This window comes from Sceloporus occidentalis, unplaced genomic scaffold, assembly GCF_023333645.1.
Source record: "Sceloporus occidentalis isolate IW3139 unplaced genomic scaffold, rSceOcc1.0.p SCAF_67, whole genome shotgun sequence".
NCBI classification, from domain to species: Eukaryota; Metazoa; Chordata; class Lepidosauria; order Squamata; family Phrynosomatidae; genus Sceloporus; species Sceloporus occidentalis.
In genome coordinates this window covers 2243525-2271382 of record NW_028317047.1, presented here as the reverse complement: position 1 = coordinate 2271382, position 27858 = coordinate 2243525, and the positions used below count along the sequence as shown (strand labels likewise).

The following is a 27858-nucleotide window of genomic DNA, read 5'->3' as shown; positions in this document are numbered from 1 at the left end:
TTATAGCCTTATCATCGTGAGAATAGTCTATCACACTGGGTGGGGCTTAAAGGTTATAAGGAGCCAATGGTAGCACTCATAATTAAGTGGGCGGACCTACACGTTCCCAGTATGGTAGCCTGAGGCGAGCTGGGACAATGGAAACACTGTCATGTAAGAGTAAGTGGGTGGAAGATGGAGATCAGAACAAAAGGAGGGGAAGCAGAGAAAGATAACAGGGATGGAGAGAGAGGGAGAGAAGAGAAGGAGGAGAGTGACAGAGACAGTGAAGTTGGGAAGTAAAGGGAGGAGGAGTGAAAAATTTAAGACGGATGGGGAAACAAACAACGACTGACACATGCATATTTTTCGCAATGATTTTGGTCAGATTATTCTGTGGGTTGTATATACAAAGTTTGTTTTTTGTTTCATTTGTTTGAATTGCTAGGTAAATGAGTCATTACTCCCACTACTGCCCCTGTCTCAACATCCTATGTTCAAAAGACCTTTCTTTTATAAGTAAGTGAAATATCAAAATTATGTATTTCCGTATCCATGTTCCCTTTTATCTAATATATATATGTGACAAAACTCGTGATGTCAGGATTTTCTCGATGAACTTTTAGTAACCACAGTCATCTAGGGTAATTGACATGTCCAGCTCAGTTTCAATGTTTATTCAGTGGGAATGAACAACGGAGGATATAAGTCAAAATAAATATAAAGCCCATGCTCTTGCTTGAGCTAGTGCTAGACACAGCAACAGCCGTCTACAATTGGGTGGCTTTGTCACTTGCTAATAATTCAGACTCCAATAGTAAAACACACCTTTTATAGAGAAACACTCCTATGTCCATTAGCTCTCCCAGCTACCGTAGTTTAACATTGGCTTCTTCTACTGCGTCTAGTACTTCTTCTAGTACTACTCTGGGTCTACCCCAAATTATTCCCACGAAGTTGGAAGTATAGCATTGTCCAAAATGTCTTGGTATGCTAAAGCATTGGCCTAGCCCAACCCCTGAAAAACAGCTCCATACCATTATCCCCCCTCCACCTAACTTTACAGATGGCACAAAGCAGTCAGGCAGGTAATGTTCTCCTGGCATCCGCCAAACCCAGACTTGTCCATCAGACTACCAAACAGAGAAGCGTGATTTGTCACTCCACAGAGCACGTTTACACTGCTACAGAGTCCAGTGGTGGCTGAGAGAGAGATTATATATGGTTGTATAATCTTATATATATATATATATATATATATATATATATATATATATATATATAATATGCCATGTATAAGAGCCAGGTGGAAGGAATTGTATGAGTTATGTAGTGCCATCTGGTGGTCAGAGTATGTAAAGAGCTATATGTAGCTAATATTCTGTCATATTTCAAATGTACTGTTATTCCATGTGTGTTTTGGTTGTCATGGTGATGGAGTAGCACCATGCTAGATATGGTATAGCTTTGTGATCTCACATCTTTCTGTTATTTTGTATGAGGTTCAGGTAAAATGGTCTGATCCTTCACACATAATGCTATCCTTATTGTCAGCGATCGTAACTCCACCCAGAGAAACAAAGAGACTGAGCCCAGCTTGGACAACTTATTTAGTTGACGCTGATCTCATGTTTCTGTGCCATAAGATCACCTGCGCTAGGCAGACTAAACCAAACCAATACAGTAAGTAAAGCAGGTCCTGCTCTCAAGCTTAAACTTTCATTCTGAACCTCCAAAGACCCAATATAAATATTTTTTTTGGAATTATTCTTTGGAAAATGGGATGAGGCTTATTGTGTCATACATGATATATCTGTTGATATAATTCACTTCACTTATTATTGTTATTGGGAACTAGATTACAGTGAGATCTGCACATTGTGCCAAGGCTTTCAACTGCGACCTTGTAGAATTTCAAGATTTCAATAATTTTATTATTTTAACTAAATTTGTTTCTCTAGACAGTATCTCAAGAAAATAAACAAAAATTGGTTTGCCACATAGCCCAAGGACCCAAGCTTGACCATCCTAGATCATGCTTTAAAATATTTCTTATCCATTAACTAATGAAGTCGTGTTTGAAAAGTATTTTCCCCATGAGACTGCACATCAATTTAAAAAATCTTATATAACTTTAACACATTAATAAATAGTTCATATTTATTCTATATGTCTGGAGGGTTTCATCTTGCTTTTTGTATTAAGAAGTAGACTTGTCTTTTTTTGTATCCTTGCCACCTTGGGTAAATTTTTAAAGGTCATATTTCATAGTATGAAGTAACTAGTAAATCTACATTTCTGGTATTTTGGACATAAAGTGCCAATAAAGTGTTAGTATGTAAATGCTAGTATAATATTAAAGCTTAGTTTTGCTCACTGAATACTAACTGTTCTTGTGGCTACTAAATGCGTGATGTCAATAAGGTACTTCATGTTTAGGCTTGCAGAAATATGACATTTTATTTCTTCTCTATTATTGTAAACAACTTTGCTGTATACAATTGAAGCATAATCTTGTGGCTATTATCTAGATGCAAGCCTACACTACTCTAAAACCTCTTTGTCACAATATACTTAGAATGGTCACATTGGCGTATGTTGTGAGCCAACAAATTTAAGGGTTATTCCTTGTTCATTAAGAGTATTATTATTAACTTTTATATAACGCTAACAATTTACGCAGCGCTTCTTACATTACCTACATTCAAAGGGTATGACAATTTGAACTGACTGACTAAGACAAACCGATACATGAGGTAAAGAGGGCCCTGTTCACAAACCTACAATTATGTTGGAAATTGATGATTGATATACCTGATGTATGTAAGCCTAGATTTTTTTTTTTGTGTTATACCTGTAACATGTTTTCATGTTTTGTTTATTTTAGGAATGCTTTTGAGCAATTTCAGATATTTTGCTAATAGTATAACTAAAATTGTCAATATTCTCCATTAATACACAGTGCTCTAGGATTTTTATTGGACAACTTTATGTTGAGTTTTGTTCTTTTCTTGCTTTGCAAAACTAACTAAATATTGTGATGCTTTTGTCTTTACGCAGGGCTGGTCCATCATATATCAAACATGATAGTAGAAACTACAGCTTTGTACCTTGAAGCAGAGGATAAAAGTCGACTTAAGATAGCACACACACACCTTCTGCTTCTACTCGATATATTGCACTGCATGCTAAAATACACATCCGGTGTGGTGCGAGTGGTTATTCAGGTAGGTGATATAAGCCTTAACCCCCTTAAGAACTGGGGTGTTTTTTAAAAAAAATGTTGTACCCTTCGTGACGAAGGCTTTTTTAACATAACCAAGTTGTTTGTGTTTAGCAAATTAGTTATATATTAATAGTGTTTTTGTTTTCTCTCATTTTTTTGAATTTTATTTGAAAAATCTTTTACTCATCTACAAAAGCTGATGAAAAAAACCCGCTCAATAGGTTTTTAACATTTGTCCTCAGTTTAGAAATACCCAATAATTTATTTATTTTTTGCTTTTTTTCGCAAGTTATAGGACAATAGGTACAAACAGTGTTGGTATTATCTTTAATGCCAGCAAACTCAAGGTACCCCCATCAAACCATATATTTGACAACTAGACATCCCAGGGTATTTCAAATGATGCTATTTTAACTCTTTCCATCCACTAATTCTACCACCAGCATTTGTCAAATTTTGTGGTAGTTATTTTTTTCTTGCACACATCGTACTTAAGGTATGAATTTTCAGCTTCTGGTATATGTAACCTGAAAAGGACACCCCAATATGTGCTTAGCAACATATATTTTTGAAACTTTTTGGTATTTCTAAATTCCTTAATATGGAGGTATTGCAGCAACACCATTTGAGCAAAGAAAGCGATCTTTGATCGCTTTCTAAACTCATTTAATGCCAGGCTTGTTATTGGTCGTTAAATTACTTTTTTCCACATAACGTCTTGTCCCGTGCCTTGCACATTACTGGTTGTTTAGGGGTTTATTTTATTTTATTTGGTTGTTTACATATTTACAATTAGCTTAAGAACTAGATTTGCTCCATTATTTTGAAAATTGTCATCTGGCAGCTTCCTAGGATTTCTTTTGGGTAGGATTCCCAAAGCTCTCCCTCTTATGGAAAAGTGGCTTCATGAAAGGCAGAGGCTAACCCCTGAAGGGTCTTTAGCGGGCGGGGAGCGAGTTTGAACTAAGTGAGAAATAAGAAACCAGCCTAGGGTTAGCAGAGTTCCCAAATATGTTGATCTTTCTCACGTATATTAATGAAACATATGATATGGTATTGTTTTCCTTTCCTTGATGGGTGATCACAAATCCTTATTGAAATTCCCTATTCATATCAGATTTACATTTCCACAGCAGAAGGTGAAGGTAGGACAAGTGTATAGATAGTTCTTCAGGTATTGAAGCAAAATGTTTACCTAGGCATATAGTATAGTATATACTATATTACCTAGGCATATAGTATAAAGAACAAAATACTCACTAATTGCTAGTGCAAAAACAAATTCATTATTTTAAATAAGATACCTCTACTGGTGTATTTTATGTTGTCTATGACCTCTATTGTAAACAGAGGTCACATGTTGGGGAGGTGTGAGTAAGAATGTAAGTGCTTGTATCTAGACTTGAAGGTTTGTCTCTTCTGACAAGTAGTTTTTCTCCATGATAAGAGGACACCTGTGTTTTCCATTCTCAAAGATAACATTTTACAGACTGTCACTTTTCATTTCAAACTAAATAAGACTGATCTCTATATGCATTTGATTTTAAAGACTGCTCTTTAGTGTTTATTTGGAGCTTAGCACCTTACTAAATCAATTTTATGAACTGATATTGTTCGACCTGTAGTAAAGATGTCATGCTTGCATTTAGAATAATCATTTTAACATGTTTGTGGTCCATTCGGTAGCTGCAAAATAAATCAACAGAATATATCCATATTCTTATGTTTGTTTTATGGAGCTCTTTAGAATTGACTATTCAACAGTTTCTATAATAGAACATTTTACCTACATTGAAACATTAAAAAAAAAATGAATTGTCCGTTTCTGTTGGCAAATTTCTCAGTTTTCGCTGGAATAAAGCAGAAACTAACATTGCCTCTGTCGTGTGAGGTCTCTGTTACCAAAGTTTATTTTCTGTATTATGTTTGAATATAGCAAAATGTATAATAATATTATGTTACACATTAGACTTGTGCACAGCATGCAAAATTGATTCAGATGAAACTTTCAGTCTGTTTTTTGGGCAACAAATTTTATTTCAGTTCGGACAAAATTTTGAGTCCTTTTTTGATTAGAAAAACATTTGGGGGCCTTACTAATACTAATGAACTAATATACAGTACACTACAGTTTCTCCAATCCACCCCACCCCAAAAAATGTTCTGCTCTACATTATTCAGTTGATCTACAGTATGGTAAATTAGCATCAATCTCAGCCTCTCAATACCGCAACTAACTGTCACTAACTGTCTCAACCCAACTCTCATCAGTCTGTAACTGCTATGGAGAAGTTAAAATGGCGTCGGCACGCTTATACCTAATGCTTCTCCCATCCCCTTGTAAATGCTGATTGGCCAGAGTAAAAAAACCTCACAGGTTGTTCGACCTGTCAATCAGAACCATCAATTTGACCCTCCCCAACTTTTTGGCTACTTCTACCTATCAGTCAATTCTATGTACCCTCCTACACACCGTCATGTTACCTCATAAAAAGGGTGGCAAAATGGCTTATAATAAAATCGAATTTCAGAGATTTCGCCATTCATTTTTGTTTTCTTAAAGAAACTCGTTATCGGAGATTCCCACAAACTCATGAAACGAGCACATTTTGTTAAAGGTATGTCTGAATGCACATGTCTATTACATATAATATGGCCTTTTATGTTTAATAGATATGTTAACGTTTTCTGTCCTGTTGCTTCTAAACTTGAATTTAGTTTCCTGAAGGGACAGTTTACTGTCTATGACCATTATGGATATTAATGAAGAGTACAGAATCTTAAAAAATGAATAAACAAAAATTAAGAGTAGAAGCTCCAGCCGGAGTGTCTATTTAACTTTAAAGTACAATATAGTATATAGTATATATTAGAATTTGACTATGGATTTATTCCCCCCTATTCAATTTAGCCCTCTGAGTGCAGAACTAGTGTCTTAAAACATCACCCTATGTTAGCCTAGGAAATACATATAGCAGTCACAAGGCATTTCTAAGAGATGTGTGCCATGGAAACCTAACCGGTCTTGAGTCTTTGATGCTCTAGGCATGGGGAAGTGGATACATGCGGAATGGCACGTAAATGTAGGACATAAAATCTTCAGAAGGTGGTCCGTAATGTAGTCAGAGCAGCCCAAAGCGCAGATCCTCTCCCTGCCCCCTTGCAAGCTCTCCTCAGACCAGCTGCGCAGAGGTCCAGAATTAGCAAAGCACTGGGTGATATATTGAACCATAGTAAATGTATATGGACGTATATCAAACAATAATACAACTATTGGCAACATCGGCTTTCCAAATTGCCAGCTTTTAATTACTTGTTCTTTGTTACAAAAGTTGCTAATTTTATGTTTTTGTAAGTTGTTCCTGGAAGCCCTGGTACCCTTTGAATCTGTGGTGTATTGCTAGCTCTGAAAAGGTGTTGATTGGAAACCTGAATCAATATGGCTGTAATAAGAGGTTGATAGGCAATGCTTCACGCATGGTTACTCTGATTTGAAATGCTCAGTTGGCCATAAAGAGCTTTTTTTCTATTATACAGGTATTAACCACAGAACAAGCCATCAAAGGATTTTAAACATCCATTCTTTTATTTTTAGGCATATTGCAAGTTTATATGTGAGGCTTGTGAGCTGCTTTGGTCAAAAAATAGTGTGTTTATCTTTATTAAACTAAATGATAAAATCACCAAAAAGCATACTTGCGTTAAAAAAGTAACCAACATATTCTTTACCGTGTGTATACATTGTGCCTCATTTAATTCAAAGTTAAAAAAATAAAATAAAACATGCAAAATGTCTCACATTACATTTTTGCTTGAATTAAAGGGGATGGATAAAATGCTCAGTGGCATCTGAGCATACACTATATGCAGACTGTATCCTCTAGACTGTAAGCTCGTTTGAGCAGGGCCCTCCTCACCTGTTGTCTCTGTTAGTCAATTTGTTATGTTACATACTACTTGTTATGTCCTATCTACCCATTGTACAGCACTACGGAAATTGATGGCGTTATATAAAACAATAAATAATAATAATATGCAGGGCTGATGCAAGGAGTTTTGCCACCTAAGGCAAAAACATGTTTTGCTGCCCCATTAGATTCACCCTTTGAGCCCTTCCCTTTGGGCAAATAGACCTGATAAATAATGCACTGACATTCTAAACTGCAGGCATACAGTATCTCAGAAAAGTGAGTACACCCCTCACATTTTTTTGTGAAAATTTTATTATATCTTTTCATGTGATAACACTGAAGAAATGACACGCTTCTACAATGTAAAGAAGTGAGTGTATAACTTAATTATTTGCTGCCCCCTGAAAATAACTCAACACACAGCTATTAAAGTCTAAACCTTGGCAACAAAAGTGAGTACAAGTGAAAATGTCCAAATTGGGTCAAAAGTGTCTATTTTGTATGGCCACCATTATTTTCCAGCACTGCCTTAACCCTCTTGGCCATGGAGTTCAGAGCTTCTCTTGGGCATGGAGTTCAGAGCTTCTCTTGGGCATGGAGTTCAGAGCTTCTCTTGGGCATGGAGTTCAGAGCTTCACAGGTTGTCACTGGAGTCCTCTTCCAGAACAACATCATGGAGCTGGTGGATGTTAGAGACCTTGCGCTCACACCTTCCGTTTGAGGATGCCTCACAGAGGCTCAATAGGGTTTAGGTCTGGAGACATGCTTGGCCAGTCCATCACCTTTACCCTTAGCTTGTTTATCAAGGCAGTGTTCTTTTAGGAGGTGTGTTTTGGGGTCGTTATCATGTTGCAATACTGCCCTGCGGCCCATTCTCCGAAGGGATCATGCTCTGCTTCAGTATGTCACAGTACATGTTGGCATGTTCATGGTTTCCTCAATTAACTGTAGCTCCCCAGTGCCAGCAGCACTCATGCAGGCCCAGACCATGACACTCCCACCACCCTGCTTGGCTTTAGGCAAGACACACTTGTCATTGTACTCCTGGTTGCCGCCAGACATGCTTGACACCATGTGAACCAAATAAGTTTATCTTGGTCTCATCGGACCACAGGACATGGTTCCAGTGATCCATGTGCTTAGTCTGCTTGTCTTCAGCAAACTGTGGGCTTTCTTGTGCATCATCTGCAGAAGAGGCTTCCTTCTGGGACGACAGCCATGCAGACCAATTTGATGCAGTGTGCGGCGTATAGTCTGAGCCCCCACTCCTTCAACCTCTGCAGCAATGCTGGCAGCACTCATACGTCTACCCGTATGCCCCGGGTGCCGCTCATCAGGGGGGTGCCACCATGCCGGCAACCCTCCAGAGATGGACAGTAATGTCCGCCTCTAGAGGAGCAGGATCAAGGATCCCCCTCTAACTGGCTTAAAGTCAATCAAGGGAGCGGGAGGTCTGTTAATGCAGACCTCAGATCCTGCTCCCTTGCGTTGTGCACAGCAACTGATGCTGTGCGTCGGGATTTGCTGTTGTATCCCGGCGCCCAACACTGAAACCGCTCTTCAGGGTGGTGCCACCACGCCGGCAACCCTCCAGAGACGGACAGTAATGTCCGCCTCTAGAGGAGCAGGCTCGATTGGGGAGATCAAGGATCTCCCTCTAACCATCTTAAAGTCAATCAAGGGAACGGGAGGTCTGTTAATGCAGACCTGCTATGCTGCTCCCTTGGGATGCGCGCAGCAACTGATGCTGTGCGTCGGGATTTGATGTCATATTCCGGTGCACAACACTGAAGCAACGTCCACCGCCTTCCACACTCATAGCACCGGAAGGACACAGAAGACGAAGAGCCAAGAGGAAGAACGAAGAGGAGGAGGAAAAGGAGCTGTAGCGGGAAAAGTGACAGCGACAGAGGAAAGGCAGGAAAATATTTAGTGAGTGAGAGTGGATTAGTAAATGTGGATTAGTGAGTGTGTGTGAGTGATGGGTGTTATGCTGTAGCCTGTACCATTGGCAATGTCTTGTTCATTATATAATTATGGGAGTTATGCTCTAAAGTACATCATAACTCCCATCACTATATACTATGCCAGTAATTACATGAATATGAGTATGAGTTTATGAACAAGTGAATGCATGTTTGTGAATGAGTGTGTGTGATAGCATGGATGTGTAGCATGGCATAGGGAGGCATGATAGGAGTGTGATTGCTTTTAGCAATTATATATATATATATATATATATATATATATATATATATATATATATATATATAGTTATTGATTTTTTTTTGTCCAATTTTGTTGTGTTAACCACACTTTTATTAAAAGTAACATACCAAAATTGGACAAAAAAAATTCAATAACAATATTAATATATATATGATTGCTAACAGCTAACAGTACTATCATGCCAAGGCAGCCAGTACATGCTAGTATTGGCCAAGTGAATGCTGAATTTTTGGTTTCGGACCTGAATTTTAATTTCGGTGCATCTCTACTATATACTAAGCCAGACACTGAAGTGGTAGCCCTTCACCACATCAATGTTTGGCTTAGTATAGGGTGATAGGGGTTATGCTGTATGCCAATTTCTGCCTCAGTATATAATGATAACAGTTATCCTGTACCACCGTCAATGTCTGCGCCAGTATATAACAATAGAAGCTATGCAGTTTTAAAGTGTGGGGGGGTGCCACATACAGGATCTGCCCCAGGTGCAAAATACTCTACGTAGGCCCCTGGATCAGGGCTCTGTGCAAGTAGAGTTCCCCCATGCCAAACTCATCAAATCATGTCTGTATAGTCCTTGCTTTGTGCACAGCACAGTCATACTGGAACAGGAAAGGACCTTCCTTTCTTTGTATGTCTTTGTATGTTGTAGCATTACCCTGAAAAATAGCCACAGTAAATTATTCTTCCTCCACCAATATTTACAGTAGGCACTATGCATTCCAGTAGGTAGAGTTCCAGGTTTGTCTACTTAAGACTTTCAGTTAGCGACGCATGATTCATCACTCCAAAGAACACGTTTCCAGGGTCAAACACCTAAACTCAATAATTAGGAGGGGTGTCCACATACTTTTGGTCATGTAGTGTAGATTTCACTAGATTTATTCAGAAGCTTAAATAGTTATTATTTGTTTTCTTAACTGGAAGCCTTTAAACTTCTCAGTGGCCCATATGTCACTGAATGGCAAGTCAAAATGAAAAACTTTTACATTGATCAATACAATTTTTTTTAAAAGTGCTTTGCATTGTATTTATATTTTTATAGTAACTAGTAGATGTGTGCTTTAGCAGAGCACTGATAATTTTTCCTTATTGCAATGTTATAAAATGAAATAATCACTCAAGACAATTTGTTGATTTAGTTATCACTATCATATTCTGCAGTACTGTACAATGAGTAAAAAGGACATGACAAGCAGTGTATCAAATAATAATTTGGATTTTTAGAAACAAAAGGATGGTCCTGCTCAAAGGATCTTATACTCCAGACTAAGAGAGCGCCGGTTTTTATTTCACTGATACCACACAGAAAAATCTTAGCGACATTATGACATTTTATCATTGAAGAACTGATGGAATTAGGATAGTTAGTGAAAAACTCCTGATTAGGACCACAATGTACATTCACATAAAAAAGAATTCTCAGCCATGGGTTCTTACCAGCCCATGGCTTAATTGTACTCATTATCTACAAAATGTTATTTGTGAAGCTGGCATTTCTGAAGTTGAAATAACCATCTTTTGCTTCATTATTTTTCATTAAGGCTCAAAAGTCAGGACAAGGAGGAGATACACAGACAGCCGAGGACCTTTTACTATTGAATAAACCTCTAACAGACCTTATTAGCCTCCTCATTCAGCTGGTAAGTAAACATTGCTTTGAAGTTCAAATGTTTACATAGCATTTTTATGCATCAATTAATTGTACAAATTCAGTGTTATGGCAATTATTGAACACTGTGACAATTTATTTTAACCCCTTAACAATGGTTTTTTTACTTGTGTTTGGCTGTAATTTTCTTCTTTCTAATTTGGTGCACCCACACACATATTGCAGGGCTTTGTTTAGATACCATTAGTTTTATCATATCTATTTAAAAAAAAAAAAAAGACTTTCTGACTTTTATTTGAAAAACCTAAGTAGATTGTAATATTTGTCCTGCGTTTGGAACATTATATGGCAATAAGTAAAAGCAGCATATTGCCATTTCAAATTTCATCATAATGCTCCCATGTCCTATTTGGGACATCTTGAAGCCAACCACTTCACTTCACCCCCATCAAACCATTTGTTTGAAAACTAGGCACCACAGGGTATTTCAAATGCTAGTATTTTATCTCTTTCCATGCACTAATTCTACAATCAGCCTTTGTCGCACTTTGTGGTAGTAAATTTTTTTGCATTTTTATTTACACATTTTACTTCAGGTATGAATGTACAGCTCCTGGTATATGTCACTGTCAAACAACACCCCAATATGTGTTCAGCGAGTACAGTGATACCCCCGTGCATGTATTTTTTGGGTTGTTTGGGGAGATAACAGGCCACATTTGGGAAGTGTGCATTTTTTGGAATTTTGACATCTGGTCACTCTGTGCCCATGCCCTATTTTTGGGAGATATTTGAACCAGGCCAATTAGATTTACTCCATCCAATACAGACTCCCCAAGGACATTTAAAATGACAGTATTCTAACTCTTTCCATGCAATAAATTGTGTGAAGATATAGCGCTTATTTAGGAACTTGCTCATAAAGAAACTTTAAGCAGTTTTAAAGCAGCCCGCTCATGTACAGGCATTGTCATGAATGACATGAACCTGTACATGTGCGGGCTTTGTTATGAAGGGGTTAAGGCATTTATGCTTAATCATGACATGAATATCTATGTAAACTCTACAACACCCTGATCCTGAACCTATGACTCTGCGTCTTAATGTATTGCAATGTATTCAAGCAGCCCTGTTGATGCTAACTTCTGAGCTGTTAAACACAATATCCATCACTACCCTCATATATTAGCCCTTTGTTAATGCTGCTTACTAGCCTATTCTAAGTTTACCAGCCCAGCGTACATAACCTGCTCCCTACACTGTATATTCTACTGTTCAGTCATACAGACTTTCATTGAAGCCTAATCAGTAACCTATACTATAAGGCCTCCTGCCCTAAAACTAATAACCAGAATGTATAGCACATGAACAAGATAAATTCTAAACAAAAAACTGAAGCAATTCTGAAGCAAATTATGAAATCAGCCGGGGCATGCTATTGGTTCTTAGAGAACCAATTTCACCCATTGTTGCGATTTGTGCTTGAAATTCTCCATCTATTCCTTTAAAATTGTTTATCATGTGCTTTTCATTGGCCTTTATTAAATGTGAACAGTATGTTTGCTAGTTTATGTTTTCTTATCCAGGTTTGTGATGCACTCTAGATGGCTTTATAATTCAATTTAGGGCAAGTTAAAATATGCTTAATTTACCATATCTTTAGTTTATTGCTATGTCTGGGTTATGTATTTCTTTAGCACGGTTGTGTATCAAACAAGATTGACTGGCATTTTGAGGCAAGTAATTTAAAACAGCTATTGCCGCTTCATTTGTAGAGAACTAATAGTAACTAATCAAATCATTTGTCCCGATAGGTTTTAAATTTCTTTTTTTTCTGCTTTGTGAAAACAACTTTTTTTTCCACACTTTTGGCACTTGAAGTTTAGCTCTTTAAGCATCCACGCTGATTAGTATCTTATTGTTATTGCTGCAATTCTTTTATTGGTTTCCTAAATGAAGATTCCCCTTTAAAACTGTGGTGACTATGAAGCCAAATATTCCATTAAGGACCAGAGGAAAGAAAACAGCAGTGAGGCATGCAGCCCTTTTAGTGACAAAAGGTTTAAAGATATATATATATATATATAATATATATATATAGTAGGGAAAAACAAAAATCATGTATCGTTATTAGAAAAGGTGAATGTTTCCTTGGCAATCAGGACTATGATATTGCTTTTCCACCAATGTGATTACGTTTGAAACGCTGGCCTTTGGGGAAAGAGTCACATTTCAAAGAAGGTAGGATGTCACAAGAGGTCAGACGGTCATGCTCCAGTATGGGAGATTTGTGGCAAATGGACACTTCAAATACATATCTCGGGAAGTTCTTTCTGTGTCCTGTGCTTACAATGTAATATTTAGTGAATCAGGCTAGAATCCATTTGTCAGTGGAAATTCTTCCAAGAGTCAAAGCCTCAATCAAAGTGCTAAGGCTTTCTGTTCCACTTTCATGTCCTCTTTATTTTAACCAATTCTCTGCTATTATCTATTATGCATAGATAATATGCTGGGGAGATTCAGAAAGTATAAATTTCTATGAATTACAGGGTTCATCTTTGCTGATTTTTTTGGTGATCAACAATATATAGCATATACCTAGCGAGGATCTCTGGGGATTTCATATTAAGTGATAGTGAAGTAATAGGCACTTAAGTTTAGAGTATGGGATATGGAGTACTCATACCTAACAATAGCCTACACAATGGTAATGATGAACTTTAGGTAAGCATTTTAGGCATGTATAACAGAATAACCAAACTTGTTTTACATACTCTGCTCCTCAATATGCCTTGACCTGGGAAAATTTAAAGGCAATCTCTAACCTTAACAGTTTTGTCATGTCCTAGATTGGCATTTCCTGCACCTTCCAATCTGCAACAATCAGCAACCTTAACAATATAGAATACGTACCTTAATGAGGAAGAATAATTCTAAGAGCAGCAAGCTAACTGGTCCCACATATACACATATTATGGTTTTCTCATCTCCACCACTACATTGGCTTATCTAGTGTATATAAATGTAAAGTGTTTTGAAAGAAGGACATACCAGCTTTAAAGCATGTGCCTATTTTGGTCTGATGTTGTATAGCAAACAGATTGCTTTTGGTCTACTATGTATTTACAGTATATTAAAATTATATTGCTCTTAAAATTGCATACGAATTTACAAAATAACCTCATTTTGAAGGTTTAACAGAGTAAAGGCAGTTAAGGTTGGTGTAGTAATTTATTTTGACATTGAGTATTGTACTGATCTTTCAATACATTCATTTATTAAACAGCTTCATATTAATAGCCTGGTTAATTATTTGACTTTTTTCTGTAACTATGTGGAATTAGATAGGAATTGGTCCCATAGGTAAAAGCTCTGCTTATGGCCCATCGGCTTCTTGAAGCTTTTTTGTGACATGAAAACATTCTGCATTTAGCAATATGTTGCATTTAAAGAAATTCAAATCAGAATGTCTTAAACATTTCCCAGGAGAAGCTTTGGAAACACATTTTGCATAATTCAAGATAGCTGTATTAATTATTTTTAACTGATGAATATAGTGAACAATAAAATATGACTTTACCAGGGATAAGGGAAATATGAGGATTGAATCCCTATTCAAGGCAGTTTTTTATGTATCAAACAAACCATCATTTGGCATTTAATTGGAAATTACAAAGATCAAAATGTACTAAGTAACCTCCAACTGTTATAACACATTGTGAACAAATTATAGATTTTAGGTGACATCAGAAAACCATGAATGTGATTTGTTGTTTTTTTTAACTATAGTTTAACTCAGTCAAGTTACTGCTTATTGACCCCTGAACCTGTAATTCTCTGTATCTCATCATGTCCTTAATAACTACCAGGACACTTAGATTGGTCTAAGACAAAGTCACAGCTCTTTTTTGTCATAAATCAGTATTAACTTCCTTAGCAAGAGCTGGCTAGGTATCCTTGATGCCACGTGTTAGAGCTGTGACAATACTGACTAGCAGCACCAGGGAAGGTGGTTGTGAGAGAATGAGTAGGCAATGTCACCTACTCATAAAACTCCCACTTGATGCGGCGTATGTCATCATAGTCCACTGTCTGCGCCTGATACTGCTGTGCCCAGACGAAGTAGGGATCAGCAGACATGCGGCCATGTGGGTATATATATATATATATATATATATATATATATATATATATATATATATATATTGCCGTCAGAGCCTCTGTAGCACTCTTCCCCAGAGTACCACACAATTCAGAGGCAGAACACCATGACATGAGGTTAAATCTGAGTGCTTAGCACAGAGGACATACTGTGTGACATTGGACCTGAGAAGGGGGAGCTGCCCTGTGTCAATCCTGAGGCAGTAACCACATACATGCACCACTGTGGCTGTGTGTGTGTATGTATGCATGTGTGTGTAAAAAAGAAAGTACACCCTCTTTGAATTCCATAGTGTTACATATAAGGACATAATAACAATCATCTGTTCCTTAGCAGGTCTGGAAATTAGGTAAATACAACTTCAGATGAACAACAGCACATGACATGTTACACCGTATCATGAGTTATTCAACAAAAATAAAGCTAAAATGGAGAAGCCATGTGTGAAGACCTTAGTACACTTACTGCTTCCATAGGAATTAAGATGCTAAGTAGCAGACAGATGCTGCTAATCAAATGCCCTTGATTAATTGATCATCAGCAAGTGTGACCACCTCTATAAAAGTTGAATTTTTAGCAGTTACTGGTCTGGAGCAATAGGTTGTGTGTTAACCAATCTTAGAGAATCAATTGTTGCTGCCTATTAATCTGGGAAGGGTAATAAGGCCGCCTGCAAACAATTTAAAGTCAATCATTCTATAGTGAGAAAGATTTTTCAAAAGTAGAAAATATTTAAGGCAGTTGCCAATCTTCCCTGTAACGGACATGCTCAGAGAAATTGCAAAACATCTAAAAGATACATCTCAGACTCTACAGGCCTCAGTTGTTAAATGTTAAAGCTCATGACAATACAATTAGAATACCACTGAACAAGTATGATGTGTTTGGAAGGGTTGCCAGGAGAAAGACTCTTCTCTCTAAAAAAAAAAACAAAAAAAAAACATGGCAGCACATGTTGCACCTGAACAAACCGCAAGACTTCTGGAACAATGACCTTTGTACAGATGAGACCACAGTGGAGATGTTTGGACATAATGCACAGCGTAACGTTTAGAAAAAAACAAACAAACATATCGGCAAAAATACCTCATACCGACTGTCAAGCATGGTGGGGGCAGGTGGTAATTTGGGTTTGTTTTGCAGCCACAGGACCGGAGAACCTTGCAGTCATTGAGTCGACCATGAACTCCTTTGTATGCTAAAGTATTCGAGAATCAAATCTGAGGCCATCTGCCCAACTGCTAAAGCTTGGCCGAAATTAGGTCATGCACACCAGCAAGTCTACAACAGAATGCATGAAAAAGAAACAATGTGTTGTAATGGCCCAGTCATAGTCCAGACATCAACTCGATTAAAATGGTGTGAGGAGACCTTAAGAGAGATGTGCCTAAACAAATGCTGCAAACCTGAATGGACTGAAGCAACGTTGTAAAGAGTGGGCCAAGATTCCTCCACAACAATGTGAGAGACTGATAAAGTCATACAGAAAACAAACGCTTCAAGCTATTGCTGCTACAGGTGGTTCTACAAGCTATTGAACATATAGGTGACTGCGCCCCCTCACACCAAGTAATTTTTATATTAAAGTATCCATTTTTCATACTATCCTCTCCTCCGGATCTGTGCCTTGAGAAAGATTTGGGAAGTCCTGTTGCGGAGAGTGAAGCCTATCCGGGAGACGAACAGCCCCTCCCGCCCATCCCTTTGTGCGATCTATGGGCTTGAATAAGGGTCCAATTTGCCTGCCAGATATATATATATATATATATATATATATATATATATATATATATATATATATATATATATATATATATTTGTTCTGATGATGTTCTATGATGTTTTTTTCTTTTCTTTTTTTGTGACTGAGTTTAACATACTGCTCGGATCTCTTTGAAGCTAGTATTGGTATTATTTGCATAATTTATGTAAGGGGTGCAGTCACCCATATATGTTTTTTATTTTTATTTCCTTTAACAAAGTGGGGGTTTGTTTTAAGGTGTACTAGCAGCATATTCACCTATTTTATTTATTCAATTATGTGTTTTTTGTTAATACGTCTTTGTTTTATATTATTTATATATTTATTTTTTTTTGCGCACTACTCATTTTTATTTAGGTGTACTTAGTTGTTCACGCATGGTTACTCCATGGCTTTATTTTTGTTGGATAAATCATGACGCTGTAATATGTCATGTGTTGTTGTTCATCTAAGGTTGTATTAACCTCATTTTAGACAGATGATTATTATGTCCTGATATGTGAAACCATAGAACTCAAAGAGAGTGTACTTTTCTGCTCCACATGACTGTATATATAGTATAATATACAGTTTTGTATTTTAAGAAATCAATAGGTTTGTCTCATAAACCTAACGGGTCAACATGCAGAGTTATAACATATGTCAGTCCAGTGTTTTTATGATAGGATATTAATAGCTGTAGAAGCATATAATAATAAAATAAAAATCCAATTTACAAATCAATATCATTTTTGCTTACCCTGGAAGCCTCACTGTCGGTAAGGCAAATGCCAGTTCTTAATTGGCCCCCTATCATGTAATGATGAAACGTGCCATTTTTCCAGCAAGACATGTATGAACAGATGGAATGCTAAGGACAGACTTGCAGTAAATGCACTTGGCCTTCCTGTTGATCTGATGCATGTCTTAGTAATGGCGGGATTAGCGTCTTTTTTGCATACGTTGCTGAAGGAATTAAACGTCTATGCTTGCCTGAAGTTTCACTCATTAAACCACACAAGTTGACAGCTATGAACTTTAATGTTATTAGTTAATGAAAGCTATTACCACCAATCTCCTTTCATCTGACTTGCTTTATTACAACTGAAGTTACATTAAAGCTTTCCATGCTGAAGCTTATGTTTCCAGTTTAAAAGGTTGGACAAAGTTTAATGAATAAGGGCCTGTAGTATTTAACTGCCATGGGCGACTTCCTAATTCTTTTTCTTAAGAGAAATTGTTTAACTCTGTGCCTTGATTGCCATTTTACAGCCCTCACTAAGGCAAGGCAATTCTCTAAACAAACCCCATGTTTTGTTTAGCAAAATATTTAATCACTTTGTTCAAGTAGTTCATTAGTTTTATATCTTCATTTTAATGAATGGTGATATATTTTTCCATGTCCTCTTATGTCTCAGATCTACTGTAGGGCGAATAGGCTTCCCAATGCTCTGCAATGGACCAGTTATAAAAGAGATCTGTGAATCTCCCCAACTTGTTTATTTACACTATGGAGGACTGTGCCAGATGCCATAGCACACTGTTAGGTGCTGCTCATCTGCCACGAAGGAGAAAGCTAGTATGTCACTGGACATGGCTCTATATACCCTTCTTCTAAAATATGTATTATTTGAATTAATTTTTTTAATTAATATTTTGATCCAACATTTAAAAAATGTCCATTACCATAACCAACTTTTTAAAAGATGTACTTAAAAATAAACACCATATGATAGTATGCCAAATTGCAATGTACACTGCTGTTTGGCTGTCATATTTTGTCATAGCAAACCAACCTCATCTGAGTCCTTCACTTTGTATTTGGAGCAAATAACGTACCTATAAAGCAATGTTCACTTGGAGAGGGAGATGCAGCAAACCAATTTTATGTGATTTTGAGGTAGTAGGTGGATTTATACGTTGAATTATTTTATTTGTAAGGTTTTGGTGTATAAAAAAAAATCTAATAACTTGACTTCTCTGTCTAGCGGAAACTTGTGTCATGCATATTGAGTATGTTTACCTGCCCATCGTCATATTCCATTTCTTGCTGTAGACTTGGATGAATGGAATTATGTTTTTTAACATATATGAGGAACTTAATGGATCATAAGTGATAATCCTTCATACATCTGATAGAAAACAGAATTTATATGTTTATCTTTTTTGTAGAAGTCTTCTTACCTACTTAATTGACTAATGTTCCAAAAGTAATAACCAGTGAAGGCGATAACATTTCAACACTGGCACAAACTGTCCTGAACCAGATATGACAAGCAACAATATCTGTATGATTACCTCTACCCCTAGCTATCCTACACATCCATTCTCTCCTGCTGTGCATATGACATTTTCTCTACTCCATTATTCTTATTTTTTGTATATTGCACATATTAATAAATAATGATTATGTTCCCATAACTCCCTCTTCTTTAAAAAAAAATATATATTTTTTTTATATTTTTTGTATAAATCCAGTCGAACATCATAATAATTTTACAGTCCTCATCAAAATAGATGTCATTTTCTATTAAATGTGTTTTTTGTGCATCCTCATTAATGTGCTGACGCAAGCGTGCCCTGGGGCTAACGTTAGACAGTTTCATTGTTGCTCTAATATTAGACTGTCCTAAAAACTACAGCAGAATAAAAAATGTCACTTCTGCTTCAAAGATCATATACGGCTTGATCGGTGGTTTTTATTACATGGGTACTGATGATGTTTGTGGTGGAAAAAAAACCACATTGTTTTTGTTCAGATAATCTTAAATTGCTTTTTTGCTTTGTAAGTGTGATGTTTTTTTCAGTTGGCAGCCCTCTAATTCCTTCCCTTCTTGTGATGTAAAGTTTTTAATGTTTTTGCATATTTTTATACCTAGTGTTATTTTGCTGTAGAGGTTACTAAAAGCGTCATGAGAAAATACTTAAAGTAGTTCCCAATGTAGTTCCTACAGGTATTACTTAGATAGTAAAAAAAAAATATTTGATAGTTTTCTCCTTGCTATGCAGGTAAGGTAACCAGATTTTTAAAATGAAATCTGGGAACATTTTGTTTTTAATTGGCAAATGGTAAAAAACTATTACATAAGCATATTTTCTTAAAATGTTTCTCATTTTGTCCATGAGGTAAAAAAATACTTCTTAGGATCGATACGGGGACATGTCCGTGGACAGTATCATCAATGCAGAGACTGTCCCCAGAAACCAGAGACGTATGGTCCCCCTATACGTAGATGTATGGCCTAGTGACATCACCAAGGATGAAGAGATGCAAAATAAACGCCATATGAACTAAGTAGCATTGTAAGGCAATATTAAAAGCAGAAAGAGATGAAAAACACTGATAAGAACATCTGTTAACATTTGTGGCTTGGCCTGGAGGCTTGAGGAATCACTAAATTTAGAGGGGGGGGGGGATCCTGAATATAAGACTACACTATAGGAAAACGGTTTTCTAGTAAATATTAATTCACATGTAAACTATTTTTTCATATTTAATGAAAACTATGATTGCGAAAAATGCATTTCTTGTTTTTATTTCATTTTATTTGCCAACCTGCTCCCAGTTATGCACATCTGCCCCGGCTTGCCACTCTGCCCCCCTGAAATGCCTTATACCCCCCCTATATCACTGTCTGCCCCCCCAGATATGCCTTATACCCCCTCCTATATGCCACTCTTCCTCCTTGATATGCCACTCTGACCCCCAGATATGCCCTATACCCCCCTGTATTGCACTCTGCCCCCCCACACTTACCAATACATCTCCAGACTTGTCCCCCCTGTGCTTCAGACTCCCTGGTGTCTAGTGGGGTCAGCTGGGGAACGTCTGTCTGATGTGCATAGACAACCTCCGCTGCTACCACCGGGGCTTCTATGACTGAGCCCCGGAAGGTGCATACCTGGGAACTTCTGGGCTCCGGCTACCCGGAGCCTTCCCTTGCGGAACGCGGCCAGGACTTCCCACAGATGTCAGCGGTCGGTCCCATGACGTCGGCGTGAGTTCTTGATGACGTCGGCGGGCGTTCCCACTGACGTCAGTGGACCTCCATTTAAAGGAAAATGGGCGGGGTCTAACTGGCAAACCCTGTACTTAAGTGCTGATGTGCTTTAACTGAACTTACATACTTTACTGTTTTTTTGTCTTGTGTTCCTTTCGGTGTTTAAATAAGTATTATTTTTTTTTATGTAGACTATCCTGCGATCATGTACAATTTGGCTGTAAGCCTTAAAATAGACTATACATCAGTATTTCATTTTTTTCTTTCTGTTTGGCATTTCAAGGTTATCGTTACCTGAATAAATCAGGAAGAAAAGGTTCCTTGTGGAGAAGCGAAATTAATTTACTTGTGCACGGTGATTTGTAGACCGAAAGCCTTTTTTTAATAAAAAAAATTAAAAAGTATATAGAAAAGAAAAGCTATTTTCCCTGTTGTTTGAAGTGGATGCTTGATTCAGTCATTCTAGAAATAGATTGCATTTTCACGGATAGTTTTTTTTTTTTTTGCAGCTTTAGTGTGAAATTATAGCTTGTGAATGATGACGAATTGACAGCCTCTGAAAGTGTAGCCATCAGTCACATATGGGACAAAATGCTGGCAGTGAAAACCGTTCATGGTTACTAAACTCCTACAGGTAGATTTATAAAAACATGAAGTGCTACAGCAGGTGATGTCTGATAAAGCATAGTACCCATCTAGGTCTCATCGGGTGCATTTTTATTTACCTATTCTTATTTGCTAGCTCAAATAATTCATATTCTAAATTTTAGCAGAAGCAGACACCCAAAGAGGGACACTTTTGTTGGTTAGGGACAGGGTGAGGTTGGCTTGGGGTAGGACCATCGACCTGCCTTACATGTCTACCCCCCGTGCGTTGTATTGAACACTACACCAGGATATGGTGTTGTATCATCACAATGCTCTGCTTTAATCCATTGTGACATGTCCACATGGGAGCTGCAAAAACACAGACCTCAATCGATTTTACATCTCATTGAGTGGTCCTTGATCCACAGAGGCTAAAAATCAGGACTGTCCTGTGTGACACTTGGAGCGTATTGCATTGTTTCATCTCCTCCTTTAATATACCTTTCGTGACACTTAAGAATCGAGTCAGCCGGTTCTATTTCGCCTGCCAAGGATTAAGTAAATGAAATAAAATTTGTGTTTTTCCCTTTTTTGATTCAAAATACATATATTGTCTATATATATCCTTCAAATAATTTAGAAAAATGTTTTCTAAATGAACTAGCACAGTTTACGAGGTAGATGCATTGGATAAAGATCACGGAGGATACAAATGGGACCAGAAAAGTGTTTTTTTGTTTTTTGTTGTTTCATTTACAGTATATATCTAATTCTATGCTTCCAAAGATAAGGGTGTTACCATCAAGGTTGGTGCTTATACTAACAAACAAAGTCTTAGCTATTACTTTACATTTAAACCAAAAGCGTGGCTGTTGTTATATACTGTTACAAAAGTTTTAGCTACAGCTACTGCTGGTTTTTAAACCAAAATGCTTTGTACGGATATACCATATTAAAGTACTTTGAGTAATTTGCGTTCTTCAAAAACTGCTTTCCTATTCCGTAGTCCAACAATTCTTGCAGCCATATCAATGGCAAGAAAGTGCTGTCAACGATAGCAATAGGAAAGCATTCCTCGTGGGTTTAAACAGACTTTAGCCCATATTGTTCAACAAGCAGGGGAAACACCGTACTGCATATAGCAAGTGGGTAATGAAAGGGGCAAATGCATATGAGGGGATTCTGCAACTGGGGGCACCATGCAGCTATCATACGTATTAAAGTATATGAAGCCTGGATTGTCTGTTAGAATGAGATTTGTTACCTACAGGTGAAGCTGTGTTTAGTGCTGCTTGCCCATCCGTATGTTTTCCTGCGATCAAAAGCTATTCTTGCATTAGCTTATGGGCTTAACAGAAGTGGATGTACTGTAAGTAAAATCATTTCTGATCTATTTACCCCTACGTGCAGATTAAAATGAATCTTGATGAATGACCCCAGAGTGGAGCCAACAGGTAGTTCACCACCAGCCATTATGGCACTAATTACACAGTTAGATTTAGCATATCATAGGAACATTCTGGAAACTATTGTTCTGTGATGGCCAAAGTGCTACTAAGTGGAAGCCCTGCACTAGATTAGAAAAAAACTATATTTACTATCATTTGAAATCTCCTGTATATATATTAAGAATTGGTGTAACCCAATCTCACTGCACTGTGACTATTTTCCAACTCTTGTATTTCAAGGCTATAACCTTTAAAGTTTATGACCCTTCTTTGTTATATTTGGGTTTCTTGTTACTTGTCTAATGACCTTGTCTTTGCGTTTAGTCTTTTTAGTTGTCTCTTGTTTTGTTCTTGAATGGAAAAACACTTTGTTTATAATACTTTAAGTTTAGCAGTATATAGGTCCTATTAACTTCCAACGCAGATGCTAGAAGAAGAGAAGAAAAAATAATTGGGTTCTAATCTTGTAAGCTCAGTCCAGGTCAATGTATTACAAATATGTTATTTTCAGAAGGAACATATGTTCCCTAGTTTTGAGATCTTAAGACTCACTAATATTCAGATTTGCTTTTTAAGCAAGTGTTTGTTATAAAAATCACAAACATGTAAATGTAACCAATCATGGCAAATATACATCTATATATTTTTTAACAAAACCTATGCACGGGTTTCTTTGAATGTCCACTCAGATAAAAGTATTGGCAGGGTGTGGGTAATTAATGGAATGTAAAATAAGTCTACATTTTGGAGGATGCCCCTTTAAACTTAATTATTTAATACATACACTGTGGTCTGCTGTTCTTTTTTTTTTTATATGTTTGCACCTGTTTATTATAAATGCCACAGGCTAAACTGGAAAAATATTTAACATTTTTCATATGTAGTGACATATAAAACTTTTTAGGGATCTTAAGCGTGGCCATCTAGGACAATAAGGCTTGGGAACTCTGAATTTCAGCAAACTGCATTTTTATTTTAAAAATAAAGCCTAGAACATTGGAGCCCTCTTTGGGTATATCTTTCTAGCCCAGGCTAACAAGACCAACTAACCTAAGCCACACTCCCAGACCCAGCTAAGCCAAGTTCTAGGAAACCTCCTTCAGACAAAACACACGGCAGGTAATGCCACAATTGGCTCAGGTATCTTCTTCAGGGCTTCCAACCCTGGGAGCATGGGGAACTTCCTTCCCCTCAATAGTTTCTCTGATTCTGTAGCTTAAGGGAGTTTAAATGTCCAGAAGACTGAATCATACAAACACAGCTTGGGAATCCAGTTAGTTGTAAAATTAGAGTTGTGGCATTGGCCTGGCCAACTCTCTAAATGCTCCACCCAGTGGACCCATACACAAGATTTACACTTCACCCGTGCATAGAATCTGCATGAAACATCTCATTAATAATAATATTATATCCAGCTCACGATTTCACTTGTTGTAACAGGTTGACGAAGACATGTATTCGTTGGTTTGTAGATAGAAAATAAATATTTTTAAAAAATTATTCATAAAAAAAACCTTTTATTTAGTTATTGGTAAACTTAATGCAATGTCCATGTTTGCTTTTAGCTGCCATCTGAAGATCCAGAAATGTATGAGAACTCATCCCAGTGCTTATCATTGATGATCCAATTGTATGGTGGAGACAACCAAGACAGCATGTCCAAAGACAACATGGAGAGCTTTGCTCAAGTATTACTTGCCAAGAGACAGCCTAAGCAGCAAAAGCTACTACTGAGAGCAATCAAAAGACTGGTGAGTAAAAGAAAAGTGTTTTATTTTACATAGTAAACGGATATGTATTGCATGTAATTATCTCAATAATACGACAGGTTATATTTCCCCTATATATTTGAATATAAATGTGTTTCGTACATGAAAGGATGTACATTACATCAAACTGATAAGGTTGTATGTGTACTAAATCTAAGATAATATTTTCTTCAACCTCTATATGTATGTATGTATGTTGTGTATATATATATTTTAAATTAAGCTCTAACAGATGTATTAAGCGCCATATAATAAAGGGGATAAACAATAAGTATATATAGTCTATAGACCATTGTAATTCGGGAACAAACAGTGTTGTAATAACCTTTGGTGCCGCCCTTGTCCTGACTTAGGGCAGCGCCAGGAGCCCCCCCACCTACGTTGTCTACTGTTACCAGTCTTATTATAGAGATTTTGTACCAGGGGGGTTGCCAGCCACCGGACCTAGTCAGCCTAGGTTGGGATATGTCACTGGGTAAAATAGGTATGGATACATTAAAAAAGGTGGTCCCTGACCCGTAGAGCTTACATTCTATGTAGTAGTAGTCAGTGGGTACACCTACATATACAGTTAGGAGGGCCAGCTACTTTAAACAGCCCTAGACAAAGGAAGAGGTTAATATTCATTTGTTACAGCACTTTCCCAAGCACATATTCTTGTACATCCCATAACTAGATTAAATCCAAGCCTTTGACGGCAAAATCTAATAGCACATTTCTTAAGCCTTTTGAGAGTTTGGAAGGAGATTCAGCAAGTTAGGTGTTTGTATATTATATTTTTTTATAATGGTTTTAAAAATGGCTATTACATTGTAATGTGTCCAGTAAACCACATCATAAGCTTAGAACAAATGTAATCAGTATGTTAATGTTCAGTTCTACTGCCTGTAGTTTGTGCTTTTATGTTAACATGGCAGATTCACTCTCTAACATAAGTAGGTAAATAAATCTTCTTTGTGCTTTTGGTTGTAAGAATACCCATAGAACTGCTCGTTACCTAGGAAATATTGTATTCTACGTGCTGTGCTAAGAGCTTGTAGCCAAATTTTGTTTTTCTGTACTACCATGTGTCCTTGGATTTCCCTAAACTGTGTATTGACGGTCATGTAAGCAAGTTAGTGCTTTGTGATCAAATATGTTTGTGCACATTGAAGCATCAACAAGTACACCGGAAGTGATCTGGATCATGAAATTCAAGACAAACCTAATCAGGCAGTTGCAATACATGTGATGTTAGCTATAGGCCACTCTGTTGTATAAAATGCATTGTGGGTGCTCAGTTAATGTATCTGAACATATTATATTGTGATTATGCCTGCAGTAGTATCGTATGCATTGCTTACAAACTGACACTACGTAATGTTAAAGGGACAGTTTATTGTCTCTGACAACCCATTAAAGAACAATGCACATTAAACTACTTTGATATGCATTATTCTACACCAAGCGTAAATTGTTGGCGCTATATAAATATTATTTTTATTATTATTAACAACAAACAAACATGCACTTACCTGTGGTTGAAGCTGTGGCAGCCAATCAGTGGCAGGAAAGCACTAAAAATTGGTGGGAGTACAGGGGGTGTGAGAAGTGAAATAGGGGGGTTGCTGGGGGAGCTGCCGTGGGGCAGACCTAGGGCAGAGCCCCCCAACCGCTTCACTTTATGACGGCTGTCCTCTCTGTGAAATCTGTGACTTAAAAGGTGCAAGGTGCCTTTTAAAGCAGTATATGAGCTGGTTGGGGAGATGAGACCATTCAGCGGCAGCACATCGAGATGCCTGATCGCCCAAAAGGACAATGTAATGAGAGACAGCATCCCCCCTGGACCTGCCATCCTATGCCTGGGCCTAGTTGCCAGAGCTGATGTTGACTGACGTTAAGTATATTGCAAGTAGATGTGTTGGGGTAAACACATTTCCTGCATGGACAATAGTTGGGGCCATGGGCAAAGGGCATACAGTGTACTTTTGTGAATGCATTGTATAGCGCTACGGAATATGATAGTTTTATTAATCAAAAAATAGTAATAATAAAGAGATCCTGGTAGCTACAATTTATGGCTCTTCATGTATGGACATATACACAAACCGGATATTCTAGTGGCCTCACTTTTGCTCTTTTTCTGTTCTTCTTTTAAAAAAAAATGTACTTGCGCAAAAGCATTAAGGTCAAGTGTTCTGAGACATAATAACTCTTACCTACAAGCCCTGGAGTGTTCTGGCACACATAAATCAGATGAGAAATATCCAATTTCCTAGAGAGGATGGCATCTCTCTATCTTTGAGACTGCAAGGTGAAATTGATATCCTCATCAAAAGAAATATGTGACCAAATGGAAATGGAAACTTGTACCTGCAGAAAGATGTGCAAAATGTGACATTAACTGAGCACGGATAGAACAACCAGGTGAGCTGCATCGCCCTTTGAAGTATATGGTATTTCTGGCTAGACAATAGCACACCAGCTGTATTAACTGAAAGAATAAAAAAACAGATCCATTCCTTGCAGACCGTGCCACAGAAACCGTACTATAACCTAACAAAGACATTCTTCCTTGACAGAAACAGCAACTAAATAAGAGTATTAGAGAATACATTTAAAGTGCAAGCAGCACAGAAACCAATTTCTAGCTTGAGTTTTCTGTTTTACTTATTATCATCTTGTCCCAGAATTATTAAAAGACAGAAAGTGTTTGATGAGTAGGTTAAGCCATAGTTGATTGGGCTTCCTACAACTTGTTTCCTTTATAGCCATAGGTACCAATAAACCACTGTAATAACAAACTAGTTAACAAACTAGTTAACAAACTAGAACTAAATGAAATCTGGACACTTCATTGTTAAAACATTATACTCATTGTGTTATCTATATATATATATATAGTGACAAACCCTGTAGCATGAGGGCCATAAATGTCACAGTTAGGGATCTTAAGAACAATCCTCTAGGGCAATAACCCTGACTTGTAGCAAACAGTGATTCATTTTCAACTACTCATGAAACACCCCTAAACAAAATCATAAAATTTACAAACTGAGCTCCCAATTGGAGCCCTCTCTAGCTATACTATGCTGGCCCTGACTGACCAGCCTAAACAGCCACTAACTAGACCTTCCAGCCAGGCCCAGCCAAGCCAGTCTCTGGAAAACCTCCCCAGACAGCACACAAAAGGTCCACTTTTGGCTCAGTGAT

General features: G+C 37.4%; 1 protein-coding gene across 1 annotated transcript in view; it reads left to right on the top strand.

The window, feature by feature from the left end:
- LOC149286621 (inactive serine/threonine-protein kinase ULK4-like) overlaps positions 1-27858 on the top strand; it is a 274564-nt gene that overhangs the window by 196661 nt on the left and 50045 nt on the right. Inside the window, exons 32-34 of the mRNA XM_089493843.1 lie at positions 3040-3206; positions 10890-10988; positions 24463-24648. Of these exons, the coding sequence (XP_089349969.1) occupies positions 3040-3206; positions 10890-10988; positions 24463-24648 (452 nt within the window). The remainder of the gene's footprint in view (positions 1-3039; positions 3207-10889; positions 10989-24462; positions 24649-27858) is intronic.